The sequence below is a fragment of the Echeneis naucrates genome, chromosome 4, assembly GCF_900963305.1.
Source record: "Echeneis naucrates chromosome 4, fEcheNa1.1, whole genome shotgun sequence".
NCBI lineage: Eukaryota > Metazoa > Chordata > Actinopteri > Carangiformes > Echeneidae > Echeneis > Echeneis naucrates.
The window spans coordinates 7,236,062-7,247,259 of NC_042514.1; the positions used below are offsets into that span (position 1 = coordinate 7,236,062).

Genomic DNA, 11,198 nt, shown 5'->3' on the forward strand with positions numbered 1-11,198 from the left:
CACATTGAGCTTTATTATTAGCCCTGTGTGTCGTGCCCTGTGTTCCCAGCTTTACTCAAAAAACAGCATGTACAACAGCATGGAAGAGAACCACATAATATGCTTTCTCTTTTGCATGAAGAGATTGTCATGTGACTAATATGAGAATGACATTTTGCTCCAGTATCTTCACTGTCATCTGAATTCCCTAACATTTTCTCCTTGGGCTGGACTCTGCTCTGCTTGCTGCTGGTTTACTGGCATATTTAAATTAGAAAGGGTTATTTGTTTAGTCTAACGTTTGCTGCAACAGGCTGGTGTACTGGTCATGGCATTTAGTTTAGTTAGTTGTATTGCTTTCATCTTGAACTGGGTAGTGTAAAGAGGTTTAATATAGTTTTGGCTTATCTTTTCTCCCCTCCCTCTGTTTTTCTCTCTTTACAGTATTCACCCAACATGACGATGAGTGTGTGATTTCTTTTTTTATCCTTTATTTTATTTTATTTTATTTTACTTTATTTCTCTTCCATCTCCCCTTATCCCAATCTCCCTATCCCATCCACCCGGCTGCATCTGGCATAACCTCCCTTCCTCCCTCCCTCCCTCCTCCTTGTGGATGGTGTGCTGTACCACAGCCCCTGAGGATACCCCTGGAAAGCAGGACTCCCCTCAAGGCCCCCCATCCAAACGCCTGCAAAATGGGTGTTAGAACATGAAACAGCCTCCAAGCAACGGGAAAGGTCTCTTCTCTGCTTTCCTTACCTGCCAGGCCCCAACAAGGGCCCAAGGACAGTGAGAGCCCGAACCTGCTCCAAGCCTGTCTCCCAGACCCAGAAACCTGTCCCATGTGGGGATATCAGCCCAATCAATATGCCCGTGTGCATCTACCACCACTCCATTATATCATGCTGATCATAATTTCTGATTATAATTATGAGGGCACACTGTAGTTAACTGACAGGGGAGGTGATCACCCTCATTCAAAACTCCTGTGGCAGGAATGATTTTTATAGAAATGAACTGATGATGTTATTTTAGGGCAAGAATGGTTTTCATTAAATGTTTGTATTTTTTGTTGTTGATGATAATAGTATTGTTATAATTTTCATAATTGATATTATTATACTAATGTAGTTATGATTTCCTGTAAAGGGCACATTTTATCTCAGCAGCAGCATCAACAATGACAGAATAAGCACACACTCAAAAAATGCACAATGATTTTCTGTTTACATGATTTTAGGTTATTTGTTGTTTGTTTAGTTTTTGTCGCAGTCAGTCTCACTTCACATACCTCTCCTCGGAACTTTCTCTGAACTTGTAGCTTGTGTCTTTGCCTTCTTCATGATTGTAACACCATTTCCATAAACACTGAAATTATGAGGGATTGGAATAATTGATTATCTTCACCTAATGAAGTAGTTTTGTGCTGCGGTGTCAGTATCTGGGCTAAAACTACTGTATCCATACAGCTACATCAGAGAGTTTCTCAGATCATTGCTCTCCGGTTCAAAGCGTCAGCTGATGCCCTCAAACGATCAGATGTCTGTCTATCTTGTCTTAATAAGCACCCCTTTTCTCTCTGCTTTTACTGCAAGAAAACGGCTCTGATGAAATCCTACTATGATTGTCAGGGCAGGTGCCAGTTCTCATTCAGTAACAGACAGAGCCAGAGAGCGTGTTGTCGGTCCTCTCGTCTCTTCTATGGATTTGGTCTTGTCTGTAAATACAACATATTTAGCTTGTATTGTGGTTGTTTTATTAATTGTTATTTACAAGTTGTCTGTGAATCCTAAAATGTGGTTCCCTCCCCTCCATCGCATTATTTTTGATTTCAGCCTTACTGTGGACTCTTTAGTGGCAGTTTTCCTCCCAGGACTCATTCTGGTCTCTCCTCAGTGTCTCCTTTTTTGGACTGGGGGAGACCGTGGGACTTCTGCTCACTCATGAAGCTCACTTTCAAGCTTGAGATGGGTTGAACACACAGGTCCTGTATGATCCACTTTCTTAACCCAGGCAAAGCGGGCTAGATAAATGTCTTCTTGGAGCTCTCAATGAATAGTTCCAGAGTATTGGAGGGATGTAGCAGCACTGATCATGGGAGCAGAGTGATGTACCTTAGGGGTTAACAGACCATGCAGCCACCTTGGTGTAAAGAAGAGGAACAATAAATGGATATTTTTGTTATGGATAGATTTCCATCTTCTTTTGTGGATTGTTTTCATCAGATTGTTTTTATTTGAAATGCATTCAACTTAGAAAAATAATTTAATCCCATAAAGCCCGTAGAATCTGCACACAAAGAAAAACTGGTTACATAAACTATTTAATTACTTTCTTTCTGTATGTTATGTACTCTTGGCCCGATTAACTCATTGTTTCCAATGGAGAAAGTATCTCTCATTATCACTGGCATCACACTGAGGTATTTGTGTCATGGCTGTGTTCAAACCAACAATAACTAAACAATGATTGTAGCCTTTATGGGTCATGGTGATGTACTTATCAATTTTTCTGATACCAGTGTGAACAGATTGTACCCTGAGTTAAACAGGGAAATCTCCAGGATTTGGCTGTCAGTGGCCTGGGAAACACACTCTCCAGTGTTTCTTCAACACAGTGACACACACCTCCCACCTTTCCTCTACTCCCACTCCGAGATCTCTCCCTCTTTCTCTATAATTTCCTTTTTTGTAAATACTGTATAATGCATTTTGATATCATTGACATGTTTTGATATGTCAGTCACTACCAATGAATAGAGCTGAAAGTAAATTATAAATAAAATTGTCCATGTTTTTCATAGAGAGAGGATGCACAAACTTCCTGTTGCTAAATTTCCATAAAAAATGTATAGAACACAGTAACACAATAAATGCAGACTGTATGCTAAAGATAGGACAGAGAGAGGACAGGACAGAGAGACGCAAATGAGCTGTGGCGTCCTCGCTCTGCCCTTGTCTCCATATGCTTCAGTTAAATGTTACTATTGGCTGCAAATAATCAGCATCTGAATAATTTTTTAAAGGGCATCTTCTCACTAAAAACATGTGACCTCATATTGCAGTTTTTAATATGAAGGATTTTTATCAATTTAAGAAAACTTTTAACAAGGAAAAATACTTAAGAGAACCTCATTTTAAATTAAGAATAGATAAAAAGTTACTTATGGAGAAAAACTGTCCTTTGCTATTCGCTCCTTTAATAGCTTTGTATAGATTCATGCTCTCTCACTGATCCTCTCTCAGTCCTCTGTGTATATCAATTGTTGGCCATCTCTGTACTTCTATTGTGATGTATAATACTGTACCATTAGGAAAATTTGCTGGTTGGGTGGGGTGGTTATGTTGAGTCGGGGAGGGATGGGGATTCAAGGGAAGGGGATATAAATAATTCTCCTGTACTGTTCATGGTCCTTTCTGATGACACGGCAGTATTCAATATGAAGCAGTCTGTCTCTTGGGTTTGCTTTGTATTTCATGGTAGGATAGTTCAGAATCTTGTCTTAGGGACTTAGGCGTCTTGTGTAGGTAATAAAGATGTTCTTTGTATGTTTCTTTATATTGTAAAGTTTCTTTAGACTAAAAGAAAAACAGATCATTTGCTTATCAAAAAAAGAAACAATGCATCAATAATAAATGTCATTTGATTTTTTTCCCCTGTTGTTTGAGTCTCTTCCTATGTGCTCTCATTCAAACCCACATGGCACATTACACAAACGGAGTTGAACGCAGTGCAGGAAAGAATATTCTGACCTGCTGTGGTTGGAAAGAATTTGGGTGCTTTTGTTTCTAAATTCCAGCTTTGATAAGACATCATCAGCGATTCACTTTAATCTGTAACTAGTTGTTCTTTTGTTTTTACCAATTTCCATTTCTGCCATCAATATTGAATTTGGCTCATCCCACCTCATTACAAGAATGCCAGTAAGTGAATTTAGGAGTTCAATCCATAGAAAAAGTATGTTTTTATGAGGTGCTTTTGCCTGAAGAACAGTTATATTTTTGTATTTCTGAATTATAAACTGATTCATGGATAGTTGAAGGGGCATGTTTGGGGGTAATTTAATTAATCTAACTGAATCTGACGATGAGGAACTGTTTGGGGATTTTCATGAGGATAAATATTAATATGCAGTACAGGACTCCAATAAGAGCTCAAGGTTAACAGGAAGCAGCTTGATGATGAGGCGGAGCGACGACGAAGTCAGGTTGACGTCGTTTATGCAGCAAAGCGCGCTGGCGCTTATAGACTCTGTTTTCCAACAGCAAACCGACTTCACCGCTGTAAACTGGAGGGGAGATTGCCCAGGACCAAAACAAGCTGTCCCCGCATAAATAACCAAATTTATTAAGGTAAGCTTCAGTTTATTCAGATAAATTAAATTACTTCATGTGACTGACTCACTCTGAAGTCGATATAAGTTGTGATTCGTTGCGAAACTGCACGGAAGAGCCACTTAATGGCCGATAACATTAGCTAGCTGGGAACCCACCGGGATTACGGCTAACGTTAGCAGCAGCCTGTTAGCCACCGGAGAAGCTAACAGCAGGGTAAGTTGTTAGAAACGTCTGGAAACGTGAAGCTAGCTCTGCTTCTTTGGATCGGAATATCCTGCGATAACGAACCAGCACACAGGCTAACCGATCTGTCATCATTAGCCGGTTAGCTTCGTTAGCTGCTGAAAATAAGAGACCTGAGTTCTGCATGTTTTCGGACGTCAGTCACTCAGCCTGCTGTCACTGTGGATGTGTGAAAGGGCCGGACACATTGAACTGTTTTAAAGTTTTTAAAGTTGTAATCAAGCTGAAATCCTCCTGTCTCAGGGTATCCCACCGATGACTGAAAGGGGGGAGACAATGGACAGCCCGCCGTCGGCTCAGAGGAGTGGACGGACCTCGCTGCTGGACAGCGGGGAGGACTTCGAGCTTTTACACGATGAGGACGGTGACGACGACCCCCCTCCTCTCGAAGATGCTGGAGGAGGAAAGGGGAAAAACACAGACGAGTCTGACAAGACAAATGCAGACTCAGATCCTGACACTTCAGGTGCAGTCGATGAATGGCTGGATGTTTTAGGTATGTTGTGGATTCCTGAAGAAGTTGTTGGAGAGGTTTTTAAGTCAGTGCTTCACTCATGTGATTGATGTGAATGTTGTGAGATCAACACACCGTCCCTACTTGTCCTGTTCTTGAGCCAGGCCTCTGACTAGTGGTTGCTCTAAGCAGTAAGACACTTACTGCTAAGCAGTGATTGGTGTGATATTTGTTCTCACTGTTATTATTGTCATTATCTGTCCCAAGGTAATGACCAGCTAAAGAAGAAAGTCCTTGAGACGGGGGAAGGACGAGACAGTCGACCACAGAAAGGACAGAATGTCAAGATTAATCTTAAAACCTATCTGAGAGATGGCTCACTGGTGGAGGAGCAACCTGGCCTCACTTTCACTCTGGGAGACGGTGATGTTATTCACGTAAAACTATTTCTATAGATGTTTCTCTTGAATTTGGCGATAATGTTAAGAGGGTTTGTATATATTTTGGCATCTTTCTGCACTGAGATTATTTTTCTTACAGGCTCTGGATCTCACAGTCCAGCTCATGGAAATGAGAGAGAGGGCTCTCATCCAGACAGATGCTAAATATGCCTATGGTACCCATGGGAGGTAGGCAGTCTAAGGAATCTAATCTAGACCTGCTCTTTACACTTAACTAATCATTTTCCTATTAAACTCTGATATGTAAATTGGCTTTATTGAATTTGGTAAAAACAGCATAGCTTTTTTTCCCCATACAAGTTACTTTATACTTGATGGAATCTCTATATAAATCTTTAATATGTTTGAATGTATGAAATTTATAATTAAATGTGTGTAATTCAATGACTGAAGGGTTCTCCTCCCTGTTTGTCCTCCCTTAGCCTTGCACCTCAGGTCCCCCCCAATGCTGACCTGTCCCTAGAAGTGGAACTGCTGGAGGCAACTGATGTTCCAGATCTGGAGTTGCTGCCACCTGCAGAAAAGATCGCCCTTGCCAGTCAGAAGAGAGAGAGGGGCAATGTTCATTATCAACGTGGGGACTATGCTTTTGCCGTCAACTCGTATAGTATTGCCCTGCAGATAACAGAGTCTAGCTCTAAAGGTGAGTGGCAAGTCAGGGAATATGGAGGCAGTGAAAAGGTCACAGTAGTCTTTTAAGCCTAGGGGATGCCAAACAAGAAAAACCCGATGCATTTAATGTGCAATCATCTTGATTGTGCAGTGACTGACAGACTGTTAATCGGACAATTTCATTTTAAGGTTCTGTTTTACTGTGGTTGTTTTGGTTTGGTTTTTTTTTTTCTTTCTTTTTCTTTTTGCTGATTCTATGGTTGTATGCCTCTTTCTGCTGCAGTTGACATTAGTCCTGAGGAAGAAAACGAGCTGATAGATGTGAAAGTGAAATGTTTAAACAACATGGCTGCTTCTCAACTGAAACTGGACCACTATGATGCAGCACTTAAATCTTGTGTCTCAGCTCTAGCACACCAGCCAGAGAACATTAAAGCACTTTTTCGGATGGGCAAGGTACCTGTGTGTGTGTGTGTGTGTCTGTGTCTGTTAGCCCCCAGGAGATTGTGTATTAATATTTTTTAATTGTAATTGTATTCAAGGTATTGGCCTTGCAAGGTGAATACACAGAAGCCATTCAAACCTTAAGAAAGGCACTGAAGTTGGAACCAACCAACAAGGTATTTAAGCTCTGTTTTTATTGTCTTGATAAAATTCAGCCTTTAGTATGGAGAAATTGCAGTTTTCTCCCACACCCAGTAGATGGTGCCCAACGGTAAAATATCAAATCACCTAGTTTTGCAGTGCAAAGCCAGGTGGACTGCTGATTCGTCAATTCAGAGGATCTGTTTTCATGTTGTTGCTGTAAATAGGTTTTCAGTGCAGCCCAGCTATATCTAATGCCTGGCCAATGATCCCGTTGTCCTGCTTAGGCAGGCATGTATATGTGGTTCTTTGGCCACAAAGCTACTTTGACAGTATTCAGCTCAATGTGTGGGTTCCTTGGATTATCTGTAAACTATAGCAGCGTGTACTCATGCCCAGAATCCCCCACTTCAATCCTACACCAATCTGTCAAGCACCACATGACTTGTCCAACACTCATCCAACACAAGCAGCATAAATATATAATGCATTTTGCAAAAGTATATATTAGGTGGATTGCTGATTTAATTGGCCTCTGTGTAGTTGACAATCTTTTGCAAATCTGAATGAGCCCATTTGGATGCCAGAGATTGTGTGTTTGTAATAGCAAATATTTGTCATTGCATTTCTCCATTCGTACTAGAATTGCTCTTTTAATGTTAAAATGTATTTGTCTCTTTGCCAAAGTAATGAAATGACTCTTTAAATAACACCATGTTCCAACAGTAAGTACAGTGGGTGTATTTAAGTGACAATACAAGAATGTTCCTTTTATAATCAAGAGGCAGTTTTAAACAAGCACAGGCGTCACGAAGTGACAAGATGACGTGCACCATCTCTTCTCCCACCATTGATGAGACATGCTGTCTAATTTTTTTTTTTTTTTTTTTTTTTTTTTTGCACTATTCTCAGATTTCCACGCCCTCTATCTTCAACTCAGATGGATGAAAAGTGATTTATTGTGTCTGTGTTTTTGTTTACTTTTTGAGATGGTGCACAGACTTGACAGTTTCAGACCACCTCAGCACAGTCTTTGGAAACACAGATGCTGTGAGGACAGGATGTTTGTTTAGCCTGTTTCATCCTTGCTCTGGGAACAAGTCAATGCCATGTAATTTCTATCATTGTGGTGGAAGATTTATTGCACAATATCATTGCAAACTTGCCATGGGTGCCATTTCAGTCACTGTGCTATAAATGCACCAGATTACAGTTAGTATTAGGTAGGAATTGAACACATCCTCCATATACAAGCTTGAAGAGACATTTGAACTATTTTACTAAGTTCACAATACATAATTTTGGCCCTGATTTTTACATTTGCTAGCAGTTTTTGAAGATCACAGACAGCGTCAAGATTAAGAATCTCAGAGACCTGAAATATACTTAGCAGGTTAAATGTCTGGACCTTTTGGACAGTTTAAATTTAGTATTGTGACCTGGTTGTGAGCAGCAATGATTAAAGCAACTGGCTCCTGGTGAGAGATCTTGTTATCCATGACCTCTCCAATTGCCCATGTAATGATCTAAAGATTCCTGATTAGTAGACAACATGTATGAGCAGTACAGACTGAGAATTTTGAAGAGCAGATAGTGTATATATGATATAAAGGAGACTGCAGTCAAAATAGTCTTGGGTTAATATTGGTCCATCATTCTTTTTGAAACACATTTTCAAAGCATAAATGTTTTTTGTTGTCTCTGAAAGCAGTGGTTTGCTTAGTCACTCACCAGCTGTAAGACCATTGCAGTGACTCAGGTCTGAGAAAAATGCTAGAGCAAAATCTGAGCCCATATCCTGGAATAATTGTGTAGACATACAGGCTTAAATAGCAGGCTAATTTTGTGATGCAAGCCTGTGATTTCCCATGAGGCAACAAAGTCCGGCATAAACATTTGCTGGAGTTTGTTACAGCTTCACCCATCCAATATTTTTTGTAAAAAAGAATATTTAGACTCAATTTATTCATGCTTTTTCAGCAAGCATTGTCATTCTGACATATTCCTGGGAAGTAGGAAGTCAGCCTTAGGTTATTATGGAATAGCAGGCCTTTTTTTGTTTTGATTTTTTTACTGATTGGGGTAGTTGGAGTGCTGTTTTTGTGTATGTGGACTGGAGCCTTCAACACCTATTTGTCTCGTCTCCTGTCTAGACTATCCATGCAGAGCTTTCCAAGCTGGTGAAGAAGCACTCAGAGCAAAGGGGAGCAGAGCAGGCCATGTATAAGAAGATGCTGGGTAACCCCTCAAGTGGCAGCAGCATACAGAAACACCAGGCCAAGTCTTCCTGGGTAAGACGGTCATTTCAATCTCCTATCAAATGATTCTCAGGGACTGTCATCCATTTTCTTTTGGAGTGAAATGTATGTTGTTCCCCGAAACCTTTGTGTTGCAGTATATAAGGAGGGTCAGTAATAAATGAACTTAATTAGAGGTTTTCACTGTGACATTATTCAGCCCAATTAACATGTACTCTCTCCTGTTTATTCCTTCATTTCCCCAGGGTCTCAGCTGGAAGTGGCTATTTGGTGCCACTGCAGTAGCCATCGGTGGTGTAGCCTTATCGGTTGTCATAGCTGCTAGAAACTGAATCAAGCCTGCAGTGATGTCCCGAACAAGCCCCTGCAATATGATGGCCTAAACACAGAAGCACGTCTGGCAGTGCCTTCTGACCTTTGGTCAAAGGGGGAAATGTGACTTGGCTGGTTTCCTCTTCAGTTGTCACTCTACTTTCTCTGCTATGTTTGAGAAGTAAATTTCTAAAAGTAAATTAGAAAAACACCAATATTTGCAAATGGATAATTTATTTTCAGCCTAATAAATGTGTAGGTTTATGCATATTTGTCACATTGCCAGAAACAGTTTTTTGGTTTTTGTTTTTGCTGCCATTGTAGATGTCTCTGGTAGTTAATGTTGAAAAGTGGCAATTTGAACATTAAAATAAAAATAACTTACTATAGATAGAGGCTATTTATAAGATATTTTTCCCATTAGAAATTAATTGTGAAATGGTCCTATTTTCATGCTATAGTTTTAAATGAGGAGATTTTTCCTACTCAAGAAGAAAAAAAAGCATAATTTGACTTTGTTTTAATGGTGCAATGTTTAATGTTAAGCAGTGAAATACTGGTGCGTTTTGGTTATTTTTTTTAGATCACACACTGGCAAAAATACGCTCATGTTTTAGCTCTCTCAGCTGTTCTTAAGGACTCGAAATACACTGTGTGTAGAAAAAAAATAAAAACACCTCTCAAATGTAAGGTTAGACAACAGTCCTGCAAGGTACACCACTTATTCAAAGTCCTCAGATTTTGTTGACACAGTGTCTTTAGTTGTTTGCGTGTTGAGCCAGATACATGGTGTGCATTAAGTCTAAGGTTTCTATGGGTGTGAACAGTAATAGGACAATTGTACTTACCTCATGAAAATATATGAATAAGCAAAAGCATAAAATCTCTCACAATATAATGTGGATGAATGCAAAACACCCAAATGGAGCCTCAAAAACTATCACAAAATGAATCAACACTTGTATCACCAACTATAAACAATGGCAGTATCTAAATGTACAGAACTGCTGTAATGGATGGGAATTCAGTGTTTACATATTTGAGATCACCTTGTGTAGTCAGATTTTTAAAAAGCCTCAGCTAAAGTAATATACTTTTTGTTCAGCATTCCTTATATCACTGGTTTATTTTCATAGAGATAGTTTCTTCTTCATAAAATTTTAAAGAATGGTACATTTGAGTTTTTTAATGATGTAGTTGAGTACAATGTTAAAGGAGAGTTGTTTGTTTTTTTATTGTTAAATTCCATTTAATTACGCCACAATCTCTAAGACCAAATATGAAGGATGGCTTTGCAGCACAAATAGGTTGTTTGGGGGAAATGTTTTTGGGTTTTTTTTTTTTTTTTAATTCCACATAATTTACCTGTGAAGTTTTCTTGATGCTCCCTTGAGTGCTTATTTATTTCACTTTTTTCTTCTTTCATATAATAAATGTGACAATACCAAATCTGATTTCTTGACAAGGATCGATTGTCCTACAGAGACAAAAGTAGCATAAACAAAATGGTGAATAAAATGATCAGAACATTGCTGCCATTCCCGGTATTTGTTAATTTTGTATTCATCATAATAAAAGTTGTCTGTTACCATGTTCTCCTTTTTGTATCATGTTAGTATACCCAACAAGCAGCAGTGGCAGTCATTTCATCTGATCTTATCTGTCCCCGGTTATTTCTCCCAGCATAAATGCCTCGTGAAACTGAAGAAATAGTCCTCACCAGTAATGCCTGTATTAGACAGACACCGCCCATTATAATTCCTGCAAAATTATTTGTACAGCAACTGTATTCAAATATTCGAAGACAACGTGACAACAGCTTTTATAATATCCCGAATTTACATTTGTCCAGTTTTATTTGTTTACACGTGGGCATTCCCATTTTTATGGATATTCCCGAACTGTGTGTTTTTCCCCAGACATTGACGTCTCACTGACGTAACGTGATGACCTG

At 39.4% G+C, this 11,198-nt stretch overlaps 2 protein-coding genes across 10 annotated transcripts in view; both read left to right on the forward strand.

The window, feature by feature from the left end:
- The window catches only part of ssbp4 (single stranded DNA binding protein 4), a 74,902-nt gene extending 71,266 nt beyond the window's left edge, over positions 1-3,636 (forward strand). For 6 of the 9 annotated variants that reach the window (XM_029499617.1, XM_029499612.1, XM_029499614.1 and 3 more), the window contains one exon: positions 424-453. In XM_029499617.1, coding sequence (XP_029355477.1) covers positions 424-453 — 30 coding nt within the window. Of the gene's footprint in view, positions 1-423 lie in introns of all 9 variants that reach the window. The other 3 variants (XM_029499618.1, XM_029499610.1, XM_029499609.1) reach the window with 2 other exon arrangements.
- A 608-nt stretch (positions 3,637-4,244) lies between these two features.
- Positions 4,245-10,780, forward strand: fkbp8 (FKBP prolyl isomerase 8). Its single transcript, XM_029500272.1, has 9 exons — positions 4,245-4,334; positions 4,806-5,058; positions 5,284-5,453; positions 5,557-5,645; positions 5,900-6,120; positions 6,373-6,545; positions 6,632-6,709; positions 8,828-8,965; positions 9,178-10,780. The coding sequence occupies exons 2-9, from the start codon at positions 4,818-4,820 to the stop codon at positions 9,262-9,264; spliced, it is 1,197 nt and encodes a 398-aa protein (XP_029356132.1). The 5' UTR covers positions 4,245-4,334; positions 4,806-4,817; the 3' UTR covers positions 9,265-10,780.
- Positions 10,781-11,198: the final 418 nt, after the last annotated feature.

What these genes read in the sequence shown, in the direction of transcription:
- fkbp8 (XM_029500272.1), top strand. Translation starts at nt 4,818, where the DNA reads ATGACTGAAAGGGGGGAGACAATGGACAGCCCGCCGTCGGCTCAGAGG. An exon ending in TGAATGGCTGGATGTTTTAG is followed by an intron (nt 5,059 to 5,283) that starts GTATGTTGTGGA and finishes ATCTGTCCCAAG; the next exon opens with GTAATGACCAGCTAAAGAAG. An exon ending in CACTTTTTCGGATGGGCAAG is followed by an intron (nt 6,546 to 6,631) that starts GTACCTGTGTGT and finishes ATTGTATTCAAG; the next exon opens with GTATTGGCCTTGCAAGGTGA.